General features: G+C 44.5%; 1 protein-coding gene across 1 annotated transcript in view; it reads right to left on the bottom strand.

The window, feature by feature from the left end:
• Positions 1 to 2,803: 2,803 nt before the first annotated feature.
• Positions 2,804 to 22,939, bottom strand: part of LOC142202582 (G protein-coupled receptor kinase 5-like) — a 44,664-nt gene continuing 24,528 nt past the window's right edge. Inside the window, exons 3-16 of the mRNA XM_075272770.1 lie at positions 21,157 to 21,269; positions 20,538 to 20,615; positions 17,329 to 17,429; positions 16,873 to 16,965; positions 14,951 to 15,014; positions 14,227 to 14,367; positions 13,225 to 13,415; positions 12,912 to 12,949; positions 7,783 to 7,872; positions 7,486 to 7,694; positions 6,884 to 7,021; positions 6,481 to 6,618; positions 4,860 to 4,991; positions 2,804 to 3,937 (exon numbers count right to left, since the gene is read on the bottom strand). Coding sequence (XP_075128871.1) covers positions 3,833 to 3,937; positions 4,860 to 4,991; positions 6,481 to 6,618; positions 6,884 to 7,021; positions 7,486 to 7,694; positions 7,783 to 7,872; positions 12,912 to 12,949; positions 13,225 to 13,415; positions 14,227 to 14,367; positions 14,951 to 15,014; positions 16,873 to 16,965; positions 17,329 to 17,429; positions 20,538 to 20,615; positions 21,157 to 21,269 — 1,631 coding nt within the window. The 3' untranslated portion in view covers positions 2,804 to 3,832. The remainder of the gene's footprint in view (positions 3,938 to 4,859; positions 4,992 to 6,480; positions 6,619 to 6,883; positions 7,022 to 7,485; positions 7,695 to 7,782; positions 7,873 to 12,911; positions 12,950 to 13,224; positions 13,416 to 14,226; positions 14,368 to 14,950; positions 15,015 to 16,872; positions 16,966 to 17,328; positions 17,430 to 20,537; positions 20,616 to 21,156; positions 21,270 to 22,939) is intronic.

The raw sequence follows: 22,939 nt of genomic DNA on the forward strand, positions 1-22,939 counted from the left end.
AACATTATATTTTATTTCATACTTTACAGTATTTTTACATTTACACTTCCATACTGAAACTAGAACACTAGGGAGCGTGACTGCCTGTGTAATACATTGCAATACTTCTGTATTGCAATGTATCATACGTTATCTAAGTGAAAGTAAGGTCTACTGATGGCCCCCCACGTCTCCATTCTAACGCATAACCACCACTTTAGAGGTCTCAATCGACAATGGCATTTAAGGGTTAAATAGCTGCAAATGGAGTTCCTACAGTTCGCAGGCGTTGGAGCAGAATGTCCGCTGTGTGTTACTGCCCGCCACCTCTCCCGGTGGTACCGTGAGAGCTCCCTAGCCTGCGCCATCTTCGTTCTTGATGTAATAGTATGTCACGGGATGGGAAAATTTAGAGGTATTCCAGTTTTCATGACGAGAACGGGATACCATAAAGCCGTGACATCGATGCAGCATTACAAAAACTTGTTGGGGCTCCTAACCACAATGCTGGCTCCTGCGGGGTTACAGGGGCTTCTCATGGTTTTCGGACTGTTCCAGACATAAGCACTGGCTAAACACTTGTGGTGACGCAGGTCTCGTTGGTTTGCAAAATGCCAGGGGCTTGGCCGATCTTCTTAGAAGGTTCTGGAGTTTTCCAAAGGTTGGCACTCAGACAACAATACAAATCGTAACACTTGTTAGCGAATGGGATGTCTAATAGGTCATTCACCGATTGTGGACCAGACGTGAAGGTTTCCTGTCCTGGCGTTTGTATGTAATTTCTATAGAGGAAATAAAGCGGACATCTGAACTCTGCCAGTAAATCCAATATATTGTGCTAAATTTTGGGGGAAAATACAATATAAAAAAAAATATTTAACCCAAAAATATAAGTGCACAAAAAAACCCTGAATAACTTAATATAGTTTTCACGTCACCACCATGAACTTGTCCTCGGCCTGGTTTTTTATACTTCACGACCCATAATCGATACACAAACTTGTGAGCACATTTCTTAAAAAAAAAACAACACACCTCCTTCTCACAGTGTGAATGAAATCGCTAAAAATAACCCCGCAGAGAACTGACTGAAATGAGAATTTCCAAGGTGTTAGGGGAAGGCAATTCACCAGACGACGCAACCGATCACACCAATGTGTGGCCATATAACAGTAAACTCATTGACATGAAAAATACCGCCCCAAGGAGTTGGAATGGACTGATGATGTATGGAAGAGATTACAATATTAATTGTGCAGAGGCTGTAGTGTCCTGCGGGCACCTCCGGCCTGGATATAAGATGACATATGGTTATGCAGCAGGATGCCATACAGAACCGGTCACTGCCATTTGCCACAGATGTAGGTTGCCAAAGCCGGGATCGCACCTGGTCCCAAAAATACTTGATTGGGAATAAATCTGGTCACCAGGCAGGCCAAGGAAGTGTTACAATCTGGTGGACAATCCTGAGGAACCCTTGCTGTATGTGGGTGAGCATTATCCTACTGAAAAATGCCATGAGAGAACACGTGTCTGAAGCATGTCCTGCACATATCACTGAGCTGTTAGGGCCCGTTCACATGGGCACAGAGGGGGCGGATTATGGCGCGGAATCCACGTCATAATCCGCCCCCTCACAAGGGTGGTCTCTGGAGACCGCTAGCGTTTGTTTTTCCGCTAACGACATGACTTTTCTTGAGGCGGATTCAACCTCGGGAAGTCAATAGAAGTGACTGGGAGGCGGAAACCACATTGCAGGTTTCGGTGCAGTTTTTGGCAAAAACCACAACCAAAAACCATGACGCAATTTTTTACAGTCCATTTGCTGTCCGTGAAGGAAAAACGGCCTGGCGTTTTCTGAAGCGGGTTTTGCCAAAAACCACCTCAAGGTCCAAAAACCGCTTCCTAATTAGGAAGCGTTTTTTTTCTGGACCAAATTACGCCACACGGTATTCACGTGTGAACTAAGCCTAAGTCTCCCTCGTATCTCTTGCAGAGGTGACCCCACTTTTGGGGCGGTGTGTCACTCCACAGCAAAGGCAGGATTGAAGTGCTCCCCGCGAGGCCTTTGTACTCTAACATAACCTGGATTATTCACTAAAGATTATACAATTCCAGTCCTTAGAAGTCCAAATGATGGTGGGTGACAGTCAATGGCAGAAGGAAAGTTGGTGTCCAAGAGCCTAGAAATGGTATGTAATGAAGGTGGCACCTGTGTCTGAATGGTGGACAAGGAAACCGAGGGGCTGCTACTGCTTGAAGGTGGATTAAATGATCTTCTCTACTGATAATCTGTCTGGGCTGGTCACAGTGTGCCCTCCAACCTCTGCTCCCAACAGCCTAGATGATGAACAATTCATTGACATGACCATGCTGCTTCCCTTAGTCCAATAATACGCCCCTCCTCAAAGCCCGTCAACTAGGCAAAATGACTGCAAGTACAGCATAGCAGTCTATGATCTCTCACCAAGTGGTACACTACCCAAAAGTAGCCTTTTTTTTTGGGCAAAACCAGTATGTCTTGTGGCAAAACCCCCCTGCCTAGTCAGACCATACTTGTAATGACTCAGATTGCTGAAAAATATATGTAGAGTGCAAAACTTTGGATCTATTCAGATTATAAATTGAGTATACATACTATATACACTATACAGATCTGGCAAATGTTATCCTTAGGCAAAGCTCTTCGCCATCTAGTGAATCCCAGGTTTTCTATGATCAATCCTTGTTTTTGGCGAGAAGTATAGCGGCCAGACATGGAGTCATGCAATTATTACGTGTACTGACGACCTTGTAGCAAAAACAATGCAAAGTGGACACGGCATAGATACAGAAGTTATATAATAACATTTCTTATTTGAACATTTTTTTTCCAATATTCCTTTCTGTCTGAATAGCAGTAGAAGAAAACAAAATGGTTTCCAATATATCCCGTACATCCAGCACATTGGTCGCCTGTCACGTGCGCACAGTGGGGGCAGACAGATGGGAAACAAAAACATCTTAGGTGCAAGTAAACATCAGGTGGAAAAAAAAAAAAAACACACCCAAAAAAGACAGAAAAAGTGAAGACCGGCTATACTGAGCCCCTTCATCGTTGGTGTTGGGCGCGGTTTACCTTGCCTGGTATGTATGCAAGCCTAGACTCCTCCCCTTTTTCACAAATTTGTGTTTCACATGCACTAGCTCTTAGGGGTGGGAGCAGGAGACCCAAAAGGTAATATTTTTTTTTACTTTATTTTTAACTAAAGCATCCCTTTAAATCAGAAAATGGCCGCCTCCACTGTGGGTAGGAGACAGGCTCACGATAGGACTGCGGTAATGACCAATAATAAACACTGAAAAGAATACATGTTACGTAAGAACAGGAAAGTAGCTCATAACATCAGCACGTGGTTGTGGAACGGTTCTCTTCCGGTTGCGAGAATATGGCAGGATGAAACAAAATGGCTTCCCATTCATCCCGTTTTCCTATACAATGCATTACCAAGTCAATAAAAAAAAAAAATGATACAGAACATAACATAAAAAAAAAACGAAAAACACAGCTTGTATATTTCCATGAGCTTAGCATAAAACCGTTCGGCAGCCGTGGTCCGCCTCGGAACGGAAAAGAGTAAGTTCTGAGAATCACCACTGCCGGGAGCGGTGAGAGAAACTTCCCATGAGTCAGTCTGGTCTGAAAAGACCTAAAATATATATTTATCTTTTTTTTTTTTTTTCTTTTTTTTTCTGTAAAAACTTTTGCACAGAGTCCAAGGCTAAACCTGAGAAAACGGGTTGGACGGAGGAAAGAGGCTTGTTGGATGGCTTCTGGATAAAACCAGCTGGGGACGGGTCTTTCGAAATCCGGTCAAGAGGACACGTTGGCCGTCGCCGTCCTGCTTTGGAAGTGGTGGTTTGTGGTGTTGACGTTTGGGAGGGAGGAGTCGTTCGGGGCGATGCCGTAGTCAGCCGGCTGGGAATTTAGAAAAAAAAAGTCCAATTTAGTTACAAAAGAAATATGAATCCCCAAGAACTAGATTGTCGCCATCCACCTCATGTCCCGACTAAAGATTCAACCGCGGATTGATGAAGACTGGTGGTACTCATGCCAGTCTTCATAGCCCCAGAGTTGGCAGTGGGTAGACCTTCAGGAAATCTATGCCAGATCATATATATATATAAGACAATCCTTTAGATCAGGGGTGGGCAATTAATTTTCCCATGGGGCCACAGGAGAAATTGTAACAGTTCTAGAGGGCTATGTGCGCCGTGGCAAATGTAGCTCCACCCACTTCTCCGCTGACTCCACCCATTCTCAATTATTTTTCCATGTGCCCCACAAAGTATAATCCTCCTACAGTCACCCTAACATTATACACCCCCACATTATAACGTTTCCCTCCAAATGTCCCACAGTATTAAGTCCCTCTCCTGGTGCCCCAGTATAAACCAGCAGAAACTAGTGGGGACATTAAACTGGGGCAGCTGGAGGGGGACATGTCCCCCTCCAGCTACCCCCCATGGTTTAATATCCTCCTCCAGCTGCCCCAGTTTAATGTCACCCTCCATCTGTCTAGTTTAATGACATGTGCATTCAGTTTAACTGTCTCCTACATCTGCCCCTAGTTCCCCCCTCTTGCTCACACATGCTGTCTCTTCTCTCTATCATCCGGCAGCCTCCACTGCCGGCAGCTTGCATCAAGCGCACACTCCCATGTGGCTCCGCCCACTAACGAGTCATAGCCTATCCTGGTGATAGGCTGTGATGACATCATCACAGGTCCTTGAAAAAACTTCCACTAGCTATGCAGGCCAGATAGACGCAGTCAGAGGGCTGGATGTGGCCCGCGGGCCGCACATTGCCCAGGTCTGATTTAGATGGTAGTTATACTTACATGTCTTCGGAAGATCCTTTGGAGCAGGCTACGTTTTGGCGGTTCAGGAAGAAGCCTCCAGTCGAGATCTGGAGAGCGAGTCCCATTTGGTCCGAAGATGTTGAGATCCTTGAAGCATTCAGTCTCAATCATCTAAAAGGACAAATTCATAGATCAGCCCGACAGTGATAAACGTGCATGGGATCAGCTGTGATCGGTGCAGGAACTAGGTAGGAAGGGTTTAGTTCCCCTGCACCGCCACCACAGGGGAAATGAGGTATTGCACAGTACTCTGTGACATCAACAAGCTCTATATTCATACTAAACACACAATATTACTAATTTTGATCTTTTTATTTCACTATTTTCTTTTTTTAATGGACAATTTTAACAAAAAATAAATAGAAATTGGGCACCACAAAACTGTAAAATATTTAAGAAATTGCCCCCTAGGATTTTGAAAGTGACCCCCATAAATAATATAACTACAGTTACCACTAGAGGGAGCCCAATTCATTCAGAATTCATTATATTATAACCCCTTTAGGGTTGTGCTATTCCAGACACTTCTCTCTCTATACCAGCAGTTGGACCCCCAGTGATCAGGAAAATAGGGGATTAACACCCCCCCCCCATGCATGCTTGTGAATGAAGAGCCGATATGCCTGAGTGACCTATGCTATGGCGCTGCCAGAAAGTGCAGTCCAGCAGCCCCACTCAAATAAATGAAGCCCCAGCCATGGAGGATGCAGGGGGGCTTTTAATCCCCAAATTTTCCTGATCGCTGGGGGTTCTAGCATTCAAACCCACAGCAAACGGGATAGCGTACAAATGCCTATAATAGCACAACCCCTTTAAAGGGGTTTTCCAAGATTAGAAAAACAGTGCCACACCTGTCCACAGGTTGCATGTGATATTGCAGCTTAACCCTATTCACGTCAACGGAGCTGAACTGAAATATTACAAAACCATTCTACTGGTGTGGCACTGTTTAGGGGGAGTTGTCTTAATAGCCAAATGGGCATTAGAGATGGACCCTCCATCATTTTTGAGTCAGAATGGACCCAAGCCTTGAATGTAATGGCGCTATATATTACTAGGTTTCCCCTGTAGAGGATATTCCTGTCAGACTGTGGTTTTCTCTCTGTAATATCCGCTATTTCCTGGCGGTATTGCAGCACATTTTGAAAGGGGTCATTTCTTAAAGACCACCTCTAACTTCTATACAGACCTAAGCAAATCATTTGGACCTGGAAGTAAACTGAAAAGTTAGAGGTACACTTTAAGAGTCCTGCACGCCCCCAGTACTGTGGGGTATGATGGTGGAGACGGTACTGACACCAGTTACAATGGCTGACCCATGATAAATGGAGTGGTCACCAATGAGAAGAGTCTATGGCGGAGATTTATCAGGCCATATACGCCTGTTTTCTTGAGTACAAAAATGTGCGACCCTCTTTACTACTCTTCACTTTCCACTTTCTGAGGCTTGGCCACAGACCCCTCAGATCTATAATCACAACTGGGCAGAGGGTACGTCCGATTTATGACACGCACCCTCCGCCAGCGTCTATGAAGACTGATGTTGAAAAGTCTGCCCCTATTTCTGGCTCTCGCGTCAAAAAGGAATTAAAACACTCACCTCATTCTGCCAGGGGATTGGCACACAGCCAGTGGCAAACTTGGCATAGAAATCATTGTCTGTTTTATCCAAGTTGACCCCTTTAACTGTGGAGAACTGCTCAATGTCCAGAACATCTTTACAATACACCGCCCGGGGCTAAGGAAGGGGGGAAAAATGACACAATTTAGTAATTTTTTTTGGAAAATCTGCCGACACTTCCATCCCCTAGATCAGGGATAGTGAACCTTCGGCTCTCCAGCTGCTGTGAAACTACAACTCCCAGCATGCTCCATTCACTTCCATGGGAGTTCCAAGAACAGCAGAGCAAGTATGCATGCTGGGAGTTGTAGTTTTGCAACAGCTGGAGAGCCGTACGTTCCCTGCCCCTGTTCTAGACAGATTATGAGAATATATATCATACGTCTGGCACGAAGGACGGCTTCATCATCCCGGCTTCCAGCCTCTTGAAGTTGATGTTCCTGAGAAACGGATGCTGCTTCACTTGGCTGGCGCCCTGCTCATTGCACCCCAGCCGCTGTTTTGGGTCTTTGGCTAGTAGCTGAGAAGAAGAGAACAGAAAATTGTGACCCCTCCCTTCACTTCACAACTGAACTTCTTAATATTAAAGGGGTTATCCAGGAAATGTGACAAAACTTCCTTCCTCCAGGGTTCTTTATATGGATATACGGCCTGGATCATGGGATGGGAACCAGCAGCCGGATCCCTCCTCTCACATGTTCACAGGTATTAGCTCTACTATTAGGGTGATCTAGTCTGCCAGCTCCCATAGAACATGTAAACTACCTAGGAATATGGGAGAAGCAGCGGACTGACGCGTACTGGGGTCCTGGTTCCAATCATGTGACCCACGGAGGGAACCAGCCCAGAAACCCTGGACAACCATTTATAAGTGTGTCCATTGTGTAGTGTTCCCCGATAACTATCCCCTCCTTCAGCCAAGCCTGCCCCCTGTAAGTGCAGTGACACTTACCAGCCTATAGGGGCAGTATATGAATCACTTACCATCCTACATATCGACTTGGCGTCTTCTGTGAACTTATCAGAATACGACTCTTGTTCTTCTTGAACTCGTTTTTCCACCTCTTCCCTTTTTACGCGTTCCTTTCGGGCACGGAACGGAGACTGCCCCTCGATCATCTCATATATGATACAGCCCAGCCCCCACCAGTCAGGGCTAAATGTATATCGCTCGTTCTTAATGACTTCTGGAGCTGCGGCAATGGGAGGACAGAGGGTAAGTCCATGGGGCTTAGTCTTATCTGCCACCATTGCACATACGGTATTGGTGCTGGCACTTACCCATGTAACCCACGGTTCCTACTCTTCCGCGGATACTCTCACCATCTGGAATTTTGATAGCCAATCCCAAATCTGAAATGCGGATGTGACCTGTGAGGAGGTAAAGAAGAGCATGCCATAAATCCTGTGGTGATCGGTCATGTAACTGTAGATGTATCTAATGGCTATGTTACAGTCAGAACATACAATACCCTATACAACCCCCCCCCCCACCCGCAATGTGAATGTACGCATGTCATAAAGCAATAAAGTCAACCTATCGGGGTGATTTAGGACACACAACCCATGGTCCATAAGGACCTGTGGGTGATCTAGTGTCCGAAATCACCATAGGCTATATTCAGTTTTAGTGATCCACCAATGCCTGGTGCCCTGTCAGTGATGACATATATGGCAGTCACATAAGTCGGCGGCAGGTACATAAATATACAAATTTGCTATTAATGCAACAGGTGTAAGGTGCGACTGCAGTTATAGCACCATACAACCTGCCGCAAAACAGGTCACACATGGTCATACAGAAGAAACTTATACAGTACACTAGTGAGAGATGGGGGGGGGGGTCACAGGGTAAAATCTCACCCCTCCTATTAGTCTGTATGTGCTGCCATCTGCTGGAGGACGGTGAACATTACTTGGGAGACCACATCATGTACAGACAGCAGTGCTATAGTGTCTGCTCTACATTACTGTGAGATAAATCTAATAGAGAATGTACAGTAGAGTGCAAAAGTTTTAGGCAGGGGGAATAAGAATGCTTTCAGAAATAGAAGTGTTAATAGTTATATATTTTTTTTTTTCAATTGACACAAAAATAAAAAGAGAACTATAAATCCCATCAGTATTTCAGGTGACCTTTGCCCTTCACCTTCCATCAGTTTTTTCGGGACTTGGAGACAGTTTTTGAAAGAACTCGTTTGTTCCCGCCATCTTGGAGATCTTCTGTAGATGTAGGCTTATCCAATCAGTCTGTCTCTTCATGTCATCCCAGACAGACTGGATGATGCTGAGATCAGGGCTATATCTTTGGGGGCTGTATCATCACTTCCAGGACTCCTCCATAGGGCAAAGGTCACACCAAATATTGATGGGATTTACATTTCTTATTACTTCATTTTTTTGAAACTATTAACCCTTGTATTTCTGAATGAATTGTTTGCAGCATATTTTCACACCTGTGTAGAACGTTTGCAGGGACCAGGTTGCGGTCACATACAATGGTGTGCAATGTGTATACCGAGCCGATAATTGGCATCCCCATAGGCAATCATCAGTTGCCAGGCCGCAATCAGTTGCCTGTGATAAAAGTCACCCTAACAGTCTGATGGAAATAGCTTGGCCGTTTTGTACAGGGTCCAGTTCACACACTGCAGCAGTACTAACATTCAATTGACAAGTCTAAACTATTAACACTTCTATTCCTGAAAGCATTTTTTTTTTTTAATACCTGCCTAAAACATTTGCACAGTGCTGTATGTACATATACATTTCAGTATTGCCATAAACGTCGTCAGTCTGTGTTGAAACTCCTGTATCGCCCCTGCTTATAGGGACGCAAGGCTTTCATACCCAAAACGACTGTGCAGACGATCACATCATAGCGCCTGCTACGCTGCAGTGACGCCATTCTCCCTACGAGGACATGAGTGCAGCTCTGGAGAAGTCATGGCCATGTTTACTAGGGTGGGACAATAGTAGTCTCGCAGAGGATGTGACTCGTTTCCTATCAGGCAATAATAATAATAATATAGATTCATCTGTTTTTCCGGAAAGTGCCGGCCTATTAGCTTATTGTGAATCGACGCCCTATAAAAGCTGATGTCACAGCAGAGGACCATGAATGAGATTCCGGTCTGCACCGCTGTCCTGATGATGGGTTTTGCTCTAAAATTACAGAGACAGGGGCTGACCTGAGGACGGCCAGCGAAAGCAGCGCCCTCCCATTACAGACTACACAAAAGCAAAACCAATTAAGTGACGGAGGATGACTACTCTCATTTCCCCTTTACGGGAATCATCCCGATCCCGTACACAATTTGCCAAGGTCTATGACAATTCTGTCTCCTTTTCCTCCTAATGTTTTTGATTTCTTTAGTCACGATTTTTTTTTTTGTCTCGTGCTCAGCCTTGGTCACGGTCCTCATACTGTACATATCATTTAGCTATCCCTGAGTCTGCCTTTGATATTCAGGGCTCATTCGCACAGGGCAAGAGGGGGCAGATTTTGGTGCTGAATATACCTCAGAATTCACCCCTCACAATAGAGGTCTATATAGACTGCTGCTTCCTTTTTTCCGTGAGCCAGAATATACCTGCCCTTTCTTCAGACTGATTCAGCCTCGGCGTCCACCTCGCGACAGCACCCTCCGGACTGGGCCCATTCATTTGGGCCTACTCCAGAGCGGGAAGACGTGACAGGCGCATTTTGGTCCTATTCTTCCCGCATCAAAATCAGGACCAAAATACGCGGTTCCATGCCCCGTGTGAACTAGCCCTAATAGATCAAGGGGATATGTCCTTTCCTAAAAGACTAGGGGGAAGACTTATGAAGACTAACATTTTCAACGTCAGTCATCACATCTCCTGCACTGGCGGCGGGGGTGTTGTGGCATAGATTTCCGGCATCATTAGCTTTACCAGTTGCCTTGCCCATGCCATACCCCCTTTCAGGAAAGTGTCAAGGATGGTGTACATCTCCCCCATAGCGTCTCTGGTGGCTGAAAATAATTTTTTTTCCCTTTTCTGCAAGGATCCTAATTTACACAGACTTCTGTCATGAAGATGGAAGGTTATGCACAAAGAGTTAATAAACGTTGAGCACACTGGCCTACGTTTACGACAAGACCCTGTTGTATCTAGGAGACATTAGTTAAAAAAAAAATTCTGACTTGTTAGACAAGTGGGTGTGTCTTTTCAGAGAAAAAGAGTCAAGATTGTGTCGCAAAATTCTGACTGAAAGTAAGCCAACTAAAGGGTGATATAAACATAACATCTGCTGTATCTTTACAATTTAGTTTATCATCTAGCGTCAGTCACTGTGATAAATCTGGTGTAGTATCAGACTGTGGAAATCTCTTATTATTAGTAAATGTAGGTCAGTGCCATGTCATAGGCAGGAATAGGGATAGCCAGAACGGCTATATAGTAGGGACACCCTAAAAACCGCTCCATCGGGATCGTTTTTGTTGTACAACTTCGAGTCCTTTTACACAGGTAAATTCTCTTAATTTTCACCAATATTATGCCTAGTACAGGGGCAAAAGGTGCAACATATTGGGATTCAATGCCAAGGACTTCAGACCGTGAACCAAGTAGAATACATTTGTTTTATCTTATTCTTTGTGCGTCCCTTTAAGAAGAGCCTCAATAAAATTGCAGGAAAATCACTGAATGTGAAATCTTTCTCCCATCCGAGATCCTTAAACATCATATTAAGAAAACAAATGTGGCGCAGGGCAAAACAATTCTAACTCTTCACCACAAGATGGCATACAGGTCCAGAGTATTGTGCTTTACAGGGCGGGTCCTGGAAGAAAGGGGCAGAAGTGTGCAGACAAGAAATGTGCCCATCTGCCAAGGTTTGGCTGGCCTGGGGAAAGTGAGTCGAAAGTGAGTCGAGTACGGGCACCTGCGGGAAGTTTGGGAACTGCTTACACCCCTCTAGAATGGGGTACAGATCAGCCCCTTTGTCCCAATGATCATTTAGGGACTGAGGGCCTAAGGGACTTTCATTGCTCAAAATAGCAGTAGGACTTTACGGCTGCATGTTTGAGATCCTTGCCATAGACAATCATTAGATACAACACCGCCGTCTGCAAGTCCTATGGCAAGTGTCACCCTATAGCCCTAAAGTAAAAGCTTGACTGGGTCCAGGTCACTCACTACAGTCAAACATCTAGTGACTATCAGCGTGATATGTCAGGAGATATTAACATAAGGGGTCATCACCTCCAGTACCGCGCCTCATCGGTTATACGGGTTATTAGTCTTTTAAGTCAGCTTTAGGATAGATTTCCTGTGTACAGGGCACAGGACAGAAGACGCATTCACCCCCGACCCCTGTCTGATGAGACACTATTAGTCACAGCCTAAGAGACTGATAAACCTCAACACATGACGTCTTGTAGAAAAAGCCATTGAACAAAGTCACAAAAAGATCATCTGGAATTCGGGCAGAAAATTAGCGAAAATCCTGAAATAAGATCTTCATCTAATGTGTTACATAACATACTAGAAGATCCTAGAACCATACAGGCAGTCATTACTACTAGAGATGAGCCAGTACTATTCGAAGCGGCCGTTTCGAACAGCACGCACCCATAGAAATGATGGACGCAGCCGGCACGCAGGGGGTTAAGCAGCCGGCCACCAGCAAAGTCTGCATGCCGGCCACTTCCATTCATTCCTATGGATGTGTGCTGTTCGAAACGGCCGCTTCGAATAGTACTCGCTCATCTCTAATTATTACGTCTCGTAGGATTCGACCAGACATTGACGCAACCCCACGTGGCCAAATCTCAGGCCCAGTCGCAGTAGCCAACCCCAGCAAAAGTTTACTGGTAACAATTGTTCTGTCTGCGCCAATATGGGATTGTACAAAGTAAGAAGCCTTTATAAGGATTTCCAGGCAAAATAATGGATAATCTATCTTTAGGATAAATCATCAACTAAAGATCAAAAGGCAACCAACACCTGGGACCCCAGCCGATCAGCTGCGGCATTCGGGTAAGTACTGTATGCTCTCTAGTACTTACCAAGCAAAGCTTTTTATCACAGTTCAGCCCACTCACTTGAATGAGACTGAGCTGCGATCAGGCCATGTGACCGATAAACGAGGAATCACAGGTTTGTGAAGCGGACAAAGCACTCAGCGGTCTCAGGTGTTGGACTCCCACAGATATACAACTGATGGCCTGTCCTGAGGATAGGTCATCCATTAAATAGCCCAGAAAAAACCCTTTAAGTGCCAGTTAATAAAAGGGACGCTATACACAGACCGCTGCCTTGATGGTAAAGGATCTGCCAACTGTCTGATTTAGGATGTAAAGGGTTAATAAAGGACACCAAAAGGAGCGACTACATCACATGAGATGACAGATACAGTATATACAGTAGAGACTGGTACTTACCATCGTCATCTAAGAGAATGTTCTCTGGTTTCAAATCCCTAAAAGGTAAAATAAAAAATACGAAATCCTTAAAAGCTCATTACACAGATTTATCAACAGACACAGAGCGCGCAAGAGGAGTCGATACGCTTTTTATGTTGTCGATAGTGCGGCCATCTGTCCACTGCAATCTACTGTATGTGAGTTATAGGAAGAACCCCAACCTCCTCATAGAAGGGGTCCAACATAAAGAAGGGACTAGACCACTTTTTTAACATATCCACAGGATAGGCAATAATGGTCAGACCTAAATATTACTAATGGTTACTGTTACCTGTATACTATTCCCTCCTGGTGCAGGTGATCGAGTCCACAACAAATTTCAGCAGCATAGAAAACCACACGCTCTTCCTCGAAGCCGGGATTGCCCATGTTATAGATGTGGAATTTGAGGTCTCCGCCATTCATGATGGTAAGCACCAGGCATAAAGCGTCTTTAGTCTCATACGCGTACGCCAAGTTTACCTGAACGAGGAAAACAACCAGTCAGGGCGGGGGAAATACACTTTTGTCTAACAAACCCCTTAAAGCTTCACAGAGAAAGTGGCTGGAGGAATATTAACCCTAAAACAAAAAATGGAAGTCGGCACTCCAATTAATATCCAAAAATTAAAATATACTTTTAATGTCCATGATTAAAATGAATTGACAAAAACAGAAGACCAGTGCAAAAACTTGAAAAATACGAAAACAACACTTACAGCATGATGAAAAAATAGACGTGCTCAAAGCATAGATGAACTAGCGTTAGTAGCCTACGCGTTTCAGGGCTTTAGCCCCTTACTCATGGCAGAATGCCATGGGTAAGGGGCTAAAGCCCTGAAACGCGTAGGCTACTAACGCTGGTTCATCTATGCTTTGAGCACGTCTATTTTTTCATCATGCTGTAAGTGTTGTTTTCGTATTTTTCAAGTTTTTGCACTGGTCTTCTGTTTTTGTCAATTCATTTTAATCATGGACATTAAAAGTATATTTTAATTTTTGGATATTAATTGGAGTGCCGACTTCCATTTTTTGTTTTCCTGTTTATATGGCCTGGACCGGGAGGTATGAAGCCTTGAGCACCCAAGGAGAGTATTTCTAAAGTATCGCACACTATACAAGCACTTTTTACGGGGGCTGTGTTCACTTTCTATATGTTTCAGAATATTAACCCTACTTTAGGCCAAATCCTTCATATTAGAAAGGTCTTTAGCAGAGCCCCCCCCAGCCATGGCACTGATGTAGCGGAGACTCCATTACTTCTATACACAAATATATTACTACTGGTCAGTACCACGAAGCGGCTGTTCACTTTTTCCAGGATCTGCTTCTCATTTAGAGCCATAGATTCCCCTTTCCTCTTCTTGATCCTCTTCTTCTCTAGCTTTTTACATGCATACATCTTCCCTGTGGCACGGACCTGGCAGGCACACACCTGGGGACACAGGGCACAAGGTTGGATCTACAATGAGCAATGATAACCCGCAGAAAGCACTATATGGGACAGGTATACAACGTACTATATGGAGTGTGGCATAAACATAGAAAGTACCACCATATGGAGTGCTAGCGAGCAGGCACAGTATATAGTATTGTGTAGTGCGGTTATATGCAGGGCTAGTGAGCAGATTTAGCTACTATATAAAACCAATGTGGGGCAGAAACGGCGGACAAAAGGGTATGGAAATGAATATATAGGCAGTATAGCAGTATGTATGGAGAGCACTATAGGGCCAGATAGACAGGACTATAGTACTACACAAGTCATGTGTGACAAATATAGTATAGAAGCTATTATATGAATCAGTGTGACACAATGAGTATAGACAATACTATAGTACTAAACAGAACAGTATGTGAGCGACTATATGAAGTACAGTATAGGCCGTACTACAGTATAGTGAGTGTTACAGGGCACAGATAGTAAGCAGCAAGCACAGGAAGGAACAATATGGAGTGAGGACAGAACACAATCCACTACACATTTATATAATATCACATGGTAATTGATAAGTTACCTCCCCGAATCCTCCTTTCCCAAGCACCCGATACTGCCTAAAAGTATCCTTTGTAACGGCTTGTCTGGAAAATAGGAAAAGAGAAATCTATATCAGTCATAGACATCTTATTACCATCCTGACCTGGTCCCTGAGGACTCTCACTACTAGAGACTAGACTCGCCATTGTAAGGCCCCGTTCACACGGGGCAAGAGGGGGCGGATTTTGGTGCGGAATCCACGTCATAATCCGCTCCCTCTCAATGGTGGTCTATGTAGACTGCAAGTGTTCTTGTTGCCGCCAGCGGGAAAAAAAAGAAGCAAGCTGCCCTTTCTTCAGGCGGATTCCGCGGCTGAATCAGCCCCGATGTCCGCCTCGCTACAGCACCCTCCGGACTAGGCCCTTTCATTTGGACCTAATCCAGAGCGGAAAGCCACAACAGGATGTTGTGCACTGCACCGGCATCCCGTCATGGCAGCCGTGACGGAATAAGACACACGGATTCCCCGTGTGAACTATCCCTAACAGACAGGGCACGAATCATTCAGCACCCTACTGGAAGGAATATGGAGGCCATTACCAATATATCTATCTCGTAAATCCCAAACTAAGACAAAACCTGAACATTTCAGATCACTTTAGCTGAACGAGTTGTATAGGACTATAAAAACATGGCTGCTTTACCAGAACAAGCCCCATTCCTGTCCAGCTGTTGTGTCAGGTTTTATAGCTCTGCTCTAGTGGGGTGTAAGGGGCTGAGGTGTAATACCACACACAACCTGTGGATGGATGTGGTGCTGGTTTTGAAAACAGTCATTTTTTTTTTCTAAGTGTTTACTGCCACGTCCAGCTTAAAGGGTTTGGGACTCTGAAATACAAGGTGTGGTTTATAGATAGTCCCAGTGCTTGACTCCAATATGGAAAGGAATGAAGTAGACACTGAAAGAGAAGGTGTCGCCTCTCCAAACATGTAAGTTTTCGTAAATACGCATATTCCCTATGAAATAATTCAAGATATTCACTAGGAAGGAAACATAGGCTACTTTTTAGGTCCCACACTCACCCGGAATGCCGACCGCGATCAGCGAAAGTGCTCTCCGGCTCCGCTGCAGGACCTGAGATGATGTCATCACAGATCTTTCAGCGGGGCTCCGATTGCTTGGCTGTGCTTGCACGGTCTGCCAACCCCATGCACCCCTGTAACCTCGGCGCACGGGGATCGCGGGGTGGGGTAGAGCCAGGTTCGCAGTGTGTGTGTGTGTGGTGTTAGAGATGGCAAAAACGGGGCACAGGGTAAGGGGGTGTAGAAGAGGAAAGGGGGCACGGAGTGAGGTGGGAAGTGGGCTCAGGGTCGTTGGTTGGGGAGGGAGAACGGAGTGAGGGAATATTGGAGCAGATAGGGAAAAAAGTGGGGGGCCAAGGGAGAAAGGAAGGGAAGGGGGCCAGTGGGGCGTAAGATGGGGGTCCATGGGCGCACTGGGGTTGGAAGGGCCCACTGCGGCCACAAGGCAAAGGCGGCACTACATGTGGGGCACGCAGGGGGTGGAGGGCCGAGGACGAAGTCACAGGTAATGTTAGTAATCTAATAAATACATTATTATAACCGTGTTCATAGACGTTCAATAATAAAATTGTATTATTTAACCAACACATTGAAAATGAGCTAAAAAAAAAAAAAAAAAAAAAAAAGCCAGAAAAGAATAATTTTATTTTTTATATCCTGCAGCACAAAAAATGGAATAAAAAGCGACAACGCTTTTCTTTCCAAGCGAAATGGGGAACGGAAACCCCAAGCGGAATATAGCCTTATACTGGAAAGTGGTTCAGAAAGTTGGCAAAAAGTAGCAAAGTTTCAATAATCCCCCCGACTCACAGACACATCAGAAACGTTCCAGATAATAAACCTATAAAAGTCACATTTAGGTTTTCTGAACTCTCTCACCTTTCAAGGCTTTTCCATTGCAGAAAGCGATCAAAGAACATACTTTCCTGGTACTCTCTGAACGGAGACCCCCGAAGGAACTCATTGAGCAGGCTGAAGGGGAACAACAAAAAAAATGAGTTTACATCCAGATTCATTAAACATGGCCACTCGGCTGTATTAGTACGTACTTAAAGCTCCTGGACCCCAATGCAAAATATGGAATCGGCCCCCACAATCTGGTGTCTCCTTATGTTGTTGAGAGGCCTTTGGGCCCCCCTTAGGCTCCTGGGCCCAGTAGCGATTGCTACTTCTGTACCCACTATAGCTAGGCCCTTAAGTAGACACTATATAAGATCACCAATAAATACAAGACATTGCGCCTCAGCAGGGTTATCTGACTGGAAATTTGGCCTTGTCTTCCTGTCAGAAATTGTTCCTTGACGATGGAGTCACCCTTTAAGGTCATCCACTCACCTAATACAACTGCCGAAGATCTCCTTGCTGGGGTTCTTCTCGAAGTTCAGTTTACATTCCTCCACATGCGAATCTGGGATTTCTGGCACATAATCGCGAGACTGGAAGGGAAACCACGTCATAGGTGAGGGAGGAACGGAAGAAGACATTACAGGAATTATTGACCCGTCCCAAATACACATCCCATACTACAGCCTTGAGAAAGGGTCTTTGTGTCGGGCCAGTGAACCCGTTGGTAGCATTTCAGTAAAATGACTGCTCTTCAGATATTAGAATGATATCTGAGGGAGCTGAGGAATGAACCCAAGCATGGCGAAGAGGAACCAGGCAGAGCCTACGATTAGTCACATGACTGACTAAAAGGTATACGCAGCTATGAGACAAGGACACCCATGACTCCCACCAGTCCTTCGCACAGTGATAATGGGGCAGGGTTTAGTACATTAACATAACAAGGGTGGTGTTGACGCATTTTCCAGACAGATTTGGGAGCATCTTAAATTTTAAAGGTCTTTCATAGTCCCAAAAAGGAGAATTTTTGGATACAATACGCCCCAATATTTTACTTTTGCAAAGTTTGCAAAGGTGGAATGACTAAACATGTTTTGCCACTTGACTTTGCTTACTTGCTCTTAGTCCATTTGGGTCCTGCCAAACTGTGGACCTGACACAACAGGTCTCTTCCCACAATGGTAATCAAATGAGCCGCCAGTAGTTCCGTGTACGGCCACAGGGGGTGCACCAACGTACAGGAATAAACTTAGAAAGAGACACAGAACTGCAGACCATTTATTCTCAAAAGCAGTTTGGGTACCAGAGATGGGACTTTCACAAATTATAAAGTGATAGCAATTCCTTAAAGGGATCCTCCAGGTCCCAAGATATTTATCGGTACCTGCACCAATCAAATGTTTGAAGAGACAAGCATAGCAACTACTTCATTTCTTACCAAGCACAGCGCCATACCTTGCATAGTGGTGGTGCTTGGAATTGCAGCTCAGCCCCAATGACTTAATTGGGCCTATGCTACAAACAGGCACATGCAGTGTGAAGCCTCTAATATTTTTAATATATTTTTTATTAATTAAAAGGGTGGCCAGGATTTTTTTTATGGGCTCTCTTTACGATAGGCCATTAATATCTGATCAGTGGGGGCTGGCAACCAGCCCCTGCACGGATCAGCTGTTCAGGGCTACTTTTGGAGCCAGAATAGGGTTTTCTTTGTGCCCTGTATAGTAGCCGGGCCTGATCACTGCAGCTCGGCTCCCACTGACTTTAATGCCATCTGCTTCCAGCTCTGTGCACTGCATAGTACGGGCCCTGAACGGCTCATCCACGCGGGGGCCAGTTGTCCGTCCCCCACTGATTAGATATTTATGGACTATAGTAAGGATGTGCTATAAACGTAAAAAAAATCCTGGTGAATCCCTTTATAATAGCATTATTCTCAGGAGACTGAGGGCAAAGTGGTGACAAAGAAGGGGGGTAAAAAAGGGGTAAAAAATGCAAAGTCATCCTGAAATCCTAAATTAACAAGAAAACAAATGTTTAGTGAAATCCATTTATCCCACACGGCCATTCAGATCTAAGACTGAAGTGACCTGAAATATAAACAGATGATGAATTTGTTTTAACTCTGCAATCCCCCCACACTCCATATGGCACTGGGAAAGTAGGCCACCGGCACATGACAGGGGCGTTCAGCTAAAAAGTGAAGGAAATCGAAGTCTGTATGACCTTCAGTTGTTAGATTTCCAAATGCAGTCTGCCTATTGGGTAAATGATCCACAATAACAAGGATATATAGTGGAGCCCTTACATATAATACTAACAGATGCAGTGAAATTTAACAGGACTCAAAACGCGTTAGCAGCAACAGGGATATATCTCTACGTGCTTGCTCTACAACAATGCCCACTGTTGTCGTGGTCAAAATACTGCCTTCTACTTGCCTGTACATTGATGCAATATAATGTGGCTGTGACCTCTGGTTGTATCAGGAAAATGTACAGGCTCGGCTGTGGATTTGGAAGGCCCACCCACCAGACTCCTCTGTTTTCCACAGCCCTGTCCACAGGTAGATTGTCCCACTGCTAAGCCAGCCTTACGTCAATGGATTAGAGCCAGAGGCTTGCGGGTTAGGGAAGGCCTAGTCTAGCTCAGTCTACAGCCAACAATAATATAAATTCTATTTTCCCTCAAAAAGGACAAAAAGTTTGACTGGTGGGCGGTGTTTTATAGACTCATTGTTAATAGTATCATTTACAGTGCATTTAGAGCTGCTAAAACATAAGTGCTGAGGATTTTACGAGACAGTTTACTACTAGAGGTGTATTTTTAATCTTTTTACGGGCCTGGAAACCAGATCATTTGTAAACATTTTTTTTTTTTTTTTTTTTAGAAAGGAACCTGGAAATGTAGGTGCAATTTGCTGGGTTCACCGATTAAATGGCTTCTGGAATTGGCTCCTTCTGAATTTCAGGGTATGTTCACACGGCGGAAACCTTTTCCGCCGTGTGAATTCTTTGCGCGGCTAGCAGTGCATGAGCATCCTGTCGCGGCATCCCACTCCTGATTAAGCTAGAATGAATGGGCCTAATTAGGAGAGTCTCGAGCCGTGGCCGCCGCGGCTGTCTCAGTGGCAAGATAGCCAGTGGCAAAAAAAAAGCGTGAGCAGCTCCCATTGAAATAAATGGGAGCCTTTTTTGCAGGTGGATTTTGAGGTGGATTCTCCCACCATTCCTGAGCAATTGGTTCTGTTAGTTTCTGCCGCCTACATGCTATTTAGGCTCCTTACTGTCAGGTGTGTGCTCCACCCGACACTGGGGAACATAAATGTTTACTTAGGAATGGTGGGGGCTAGAGAAAAAATTCCAACTGCACTGGAATCAGTGAAGCAAAGCTGATGGAAAGATGAAAAGAGGTGGTGAAAGGTCCCCTTTAAGTACTGATGACCTAGCATTAGGATAGGTCAATTATATCTCATTGGAGGCCCCAAAGATTAGCTGTTAGACACGATTGCAAGATTCAGGTGAACACTGTGGCCTGTACAGTGAATACCAAGCACAGTGCCATGAACGGCGTATGGGCCGTGCTTGGTATTGCAGCTCAGCCCCATTCACTTGAATGAGACTAAGCTGCAAACAGGCCATGTAATCAATGATCCTACCCCCCGATAAAAGGGGTAACCTAGGTAGGTGACGACTTACCCTTGAGGTAAAGAACCTATTGATGATCAGCTGTCCTGTCTCCTTCCTCTTCTCATCTGAGCATAATTCATAATTTGACTATTGGAGAAAAAAAAACACGGTAGAGATTTGGTCAGTCACATGGTGCAGAGACAATGTTTTTGGGTCTGGTCACATGGGTAGAAAATTCACAATCTGGATATACCCAACAACACTGACTTCCATGACTACATACAAGGCTAGGACTGCGTAATGAATTTTGGTCACCAACTAGGGATGGTAAAACGGCGGCATCACTGTGACCACGCCATAAACTCAAGATTTTCCAATACATAAGGTTATGGGTAGGTTTTAACTATAAAAAAGCATGTAACTTAGTCACTCTGTACATTACTGAAAAACTGTATCTATCCATCTCCTATCTATCTATCTATCTATCTATCTATCTATCTATCTATCTATCTATCTACCTCCTATCTATCTATCTATCTATCTATCTATCTATCTATCTATCTATCTAACTCCTATCTACCGATCTCTATATATGACAGCAAGGTCCCTACATTTTATACTATGTTATATGGATGACGGCATACAATACACCAATACAATAATGCACACGATATCCGTTCCTCCTCACCGCTGCATCGAGGAAGAGGATGATTTTGAAAAGATGTCTCCTCGTTTCACAGAATTGGCGAAAAAGTAGGCGTCCTATTGGCTGTTTTTCACAGATGCTGGTGTAGTCCCTGTCTATAAGGAATAACAGAAAACAAAGAGTTTAGAAAAAAAATTCTAGGGTTCAATGGTACATGAAGCTAGAAAATTCAGGCTGAAATGAATCACCAGCCCTATACTCCTCCTTGTCCCCTCCACACATGTGGTTAGCGGGGGTACTTTAAAGGGAGTCTGTCAATTCCAATATGGCCTCCAATCCTAATAATATTGCCATGTAGGGGCCTTTAATATGAGCAGAAACATACCTTGTGTAGGGCTAGACAAAAAAAAAAAAAAAAAAAAAAAAGATAAGTAAATCCAATGTTATTTTGGGGACGTTGGTGATTTCAGGCCTCCTGATGGGGACCAAGTCCCAGTCAGGAGCTGCTAAGGCCTGAGATTGGACCTCAGACATCATGTGGTGTCATGACACAAAGATGCAAATGTCAAGACGTTGTATGACCTACAAGACGTTGTTCAGGAGGCCTGAAGAGAACCAGGCCCAGCCCCAGAGCACAGGAGAGGTGAGTAACGCAGTTTAATAGCAGTTCCAGTTCCAACATGTTCTGTCTGAACAAAACTGAGTTTAGTATTATACAATAAACAGTCGGCCATTCCCAATAAAACAGGAGCAACCTCTGCCGGCCTGCGTGTCTAAATGAAAATCTAAACCAGCTCATTTATGACTGAAATCTATAAGTGATATTGTGACCCCTATACAAAATGAATCCCTCTTCTCTACAGCTTTGTCGTAAAACTGATCATAGGGCCCCTTCACACGGCGTAAGCGTTCAGCTCATCCCGAGCCGTACACGCGAGCACTTCTAAACACTTCCCATTCACTTCAATGGGAGCGCTCGTAAAGCCGGCTTTAGTGTGTTTAGAAGCGCTCACGTGTACGGCTCAGAATGAGCCGAACGCTTACGCCGTGTGAAGGAGCCCATACACGACAGGGAAAGTGCACTTCCTATGAAAAGTAGAGTGACCCAGTGGCTCAAATGATCGGTCCTGTTGAATTTTAACATGCCCCATCTTTATGTTTATAGATGCCCATACCCATTAGGCGGTCTCTCGCCCCCCAAATTGAAACCTACACCAGTCAGGGCCATTAGCCAAATAAAATAAAACAAGAAGTTACAAAATGGAGATTTGGGTGGAAGTTCTTAAATCAATGAACGTAAACAGCAGACAAATTTCAAGACTAGAAATAGATCCCTAAAGAATTAGCTCTTGAACCATATTTAATATAGAAAAAAAAATAAGTTGTCTATCTATAGAGCCTGGGCTCCGAGCCAGAAGAAAACACAACAAGGGAACATCTAATAAGAGCTTTGAACTCTAGCGGGAGAGGATAATGAAAAACGTTTGGGCTCGAGATTCCCAGGAACACAAGAATGATCGGAGTCTCCCGGGAGCCCAAAGCCTATGGGATGATCTTTCCATCACAGCACAAGAAAGCATCTCTGAAAAGCATGAGGATACAAGACTTAGTCTTACCTCCTTAAGAAAATCAATCCTGGCCTTACCTTTGGTGCAACTCATCGCCTATCCAAAGGAAAAACCCTTTAGACTGAGGTCTCACGTTGCAGATTTAGCTGCGTTTTTTTGGGCCAAAGCCAGGAGTGGATTCAGCAATAGATAGAAGTATAAGAACTTCCTATACATCTCCTATTCCTTTAGTAGTGCTAGGTGACGCTAACCTATCC

The sequence above is a fragment of the Leptodactylus fuscus genome, chromosome 5, assembly GCF_031893055.1.
Source record: "Leptodactylus fuscus isolate aLepFus1 chromosome 5, aLepFus1.hap2, whole genome shotgun sequence".
Lineage (NCBI taxonomy): Eukaryota > Metazoa > Chordata > Amphibia > Anura > Leptodactylidae > Leptodactylus > Leptodactylus fuscus.